Source organism: Aplysia californica, unplaced genomic scaffold (assembly GCF_000002075.1).
Source record: "Aplysia californica isolate F4 #8 unplaced genomic scaffold, AplCal3.0 scaffold00528, whole genome shotgun sequence".
Taxonomy (NCBI): Eukaryota; Metazoa; Mollusca; class Gastropoda; order Aplysiida; family Aplysiidae; genus Aplysia; species Aplysia californica.
Genome location: NW_004797798.1, coordinates 313,751 through 316,091, shown reverse-complemented (window position 1 = coordinate 316,091; position 2,341 = coordinate 313,751). Strand labels below are relative to the sequence as shown.

The 2,341-nt window shown below is 45.6% G+C and overlaps 1 protein-coding gene across 1 annotated transcript in view; it reads right to left on the bottom strand.

The window, feature by feature from the left end:
• The window catches only part of LOC101849640 (multidrug resistance-associated protein 1), a gene marked incomplete in the record, with an annotated part of 55,470 nt that extends 54,461 nt beyond the window's left edge, over positions 1–1,009 (bottom strand). The window contains 1 exon segment of the mRNA XM_013086971.2: positions 829–1,009. Within this exon segment, the coding sequence (XP_012942425.1) occupies positions 829–861 (33 nt within the window).
• Between the last annotated feature and the right edge of the window lie 1,332 nt (positions 1,010–2,341).

The following is a 2,341-nucleotide window of genomic DNA, read 5'->3' as shown; positions in this document are numbered from 1 at the left end:
CCCCGCGCCCCAATTCCTTTTTTTGTCACGCTGACTTGCCCCCATATAATTAAATTCTCAGAGAGCTGTCTCCGCTGCTTCCTGCCGGCGCTTCCTGCAGCTCCTGTGCCTTTATTTAATACAGAGCAATCCTCCGGTCTCTTCTCAGTATGTATGCTTGTAGTACTATCGTGTAGTGGAAATGTATGACGCCCCGCCCCTACGTGCGCGCATCCGTCTATCTTTATTGTGTGAGTGTATGTGTGTGTGTATGTGTGTGTGTATATATATATATGCGTGTGCGTGTGTACACATCTTTATATATATATATATATATATATATATATAAATAAATATATATATATATATAGATATATTATATATGTGTGTGTGTATGTGTGTGTGTGTGTGTGTGTGTGTGTGTGTGTGTGTGTGTGTGTGTGTGTGTGTGCGCGTGCGCGTGCCGGAGGGGGTGATGGAGATGAAAGCAGATGACAGCATGATTAGAGAACGGGAACGGAGGTGAAAGGAGAACATTATTTTAGAGAAGGACATTTTTTCGTCCCTGTCAGGTTTCGAACCTGGGAACTGAATGACAAGTGAACAGTAAACACCGTATCTCTAGATAACGAGAGCCCCTACTCTTACGGCTCAATTTAGGCTATCAGACAAAGTAAGGAGGAACAGAGAGACTAAAAAAAGCAAACAATATTAGGCTATTACGATTGTGAAACGGTGTCGAAACAGGGCCACTCTAACGGTAGTCTACTGAGCTTGCAGTATGAATGACCACCACTAAACGTCCACAACAACAACAATTTAAAATTGTATTTCAATAATTCAACTTACCCAAAAAGGCTCCCCGTTACAGAACTCGGTCATAGCGAGATTAAGAATTTCACCAAAAAAATATATACAAATGCTTGAGTGAACTAGGGGGATCTGGTTTCAAACTATAATTTTTCTTCGTATGAATATGTTGCCTGGACCTTTACTGTGATATAAATACCCGCTGAATTTCAACGTCTGAGCTAAGATCTTTGGTCTCCTCAGTCAAGTCCAGTCAAGCAGTGGCCCCCCTTCGCCGCGGGTATTGGTCTATTAGTGCGTGTTCATACGAAGCGACTTTGTCAGTGTTGAATGTTCCGATGTAGGCGTACGTGCCGTTGCACGATTTATTTGTTTGTTGTTTGTTTAGTATAGGGTTTTACGGCGCTCGCAACTGCATAAGGTCATATGAGCGCGCGGGACACACCTAATACTTTTTCGTTGGTAGGAAATTTTGAATTTTGCCCGGGTGGCGGCCGAAGCCTACTCTTATCGATTTTAGACCACTAAGGGATCTTTAACGTGCGCAACTTGCACACGGGCCCTCCGAGATTTTTCGCCCTTGTCCGAGAAGGCTAGGTGTAGATCTTTCCTACCAGAAGATCAGGGGTGTGGCAGAAAGACAGCAGTTAGGAGGAGCCAAGGAGTAGCAGTAGAAAGGCTGCAGAAAGAGTCAGGAGCCCAGAGGAGGGGGCAAAGGAGGTGAGGAGGTGGGGGCAGAAAAAGGAAATGAAAGCAGACAACAGATCATTGTTAGAGATCAGGAAAGGAGGGGAAAGGAGACAATTTTAGAGAAGAAAATTTTTTGGTCGCTACCCGGAATCGAACCCGGGACCTTTGAATGAGAGGCCAACACCTTAACCTCTAGGCCACGAGAGCCCCCTTGCACGATTTAAGAGCCAAATCTAACAGAGAATCTGTCTACAGTGGGATTTTTTTTTGTCATGAAAGAAACCTGTCAAAGACGACCCCCCCCCCCCCCCCAATATAGGAAAGAAGTGGTAGTCTCAAACACACGGTCCTCCAAAAAGCGTCCTTAGGCTATGAAGTGCCGTAAAGAAAACACACACACACACACACACACACACACACACAGGCACACACACACACACACCCATATGCACGCACACACTCAGACGAGGACAGACAGACAAACACACAAACTTATACACACAGGTAGACCCAACCAAAAACAGGAGGGATTCCGGAGAGTAAATAGGAGGGTACACAAAATATTTCTGATAGTCTTTTGGGGAGTGAAAGAGCTCAAATATGAAGGGTGTAGTTGGACGCTGCTTTTTGGCGACATCTTACTCCTGAAGTGAAGACCCAGATGTGTAGGGGGGGCGAGAAGGAGCGTCAGGTATCGCTAGGATGGGGAAAGTGCGATCTAAACAAAGGACCCCGTCCGCAGTGATGCCGCGAGTCGACAACGTTAAAGTGTGCCGGAAAAAAAGGCGCGAACTAGGAAAATAACTCTCTTCGTTGGAGCCAGGGGTTACTGATAGCTTCGTTGCCAAGCACCTCTAGCATT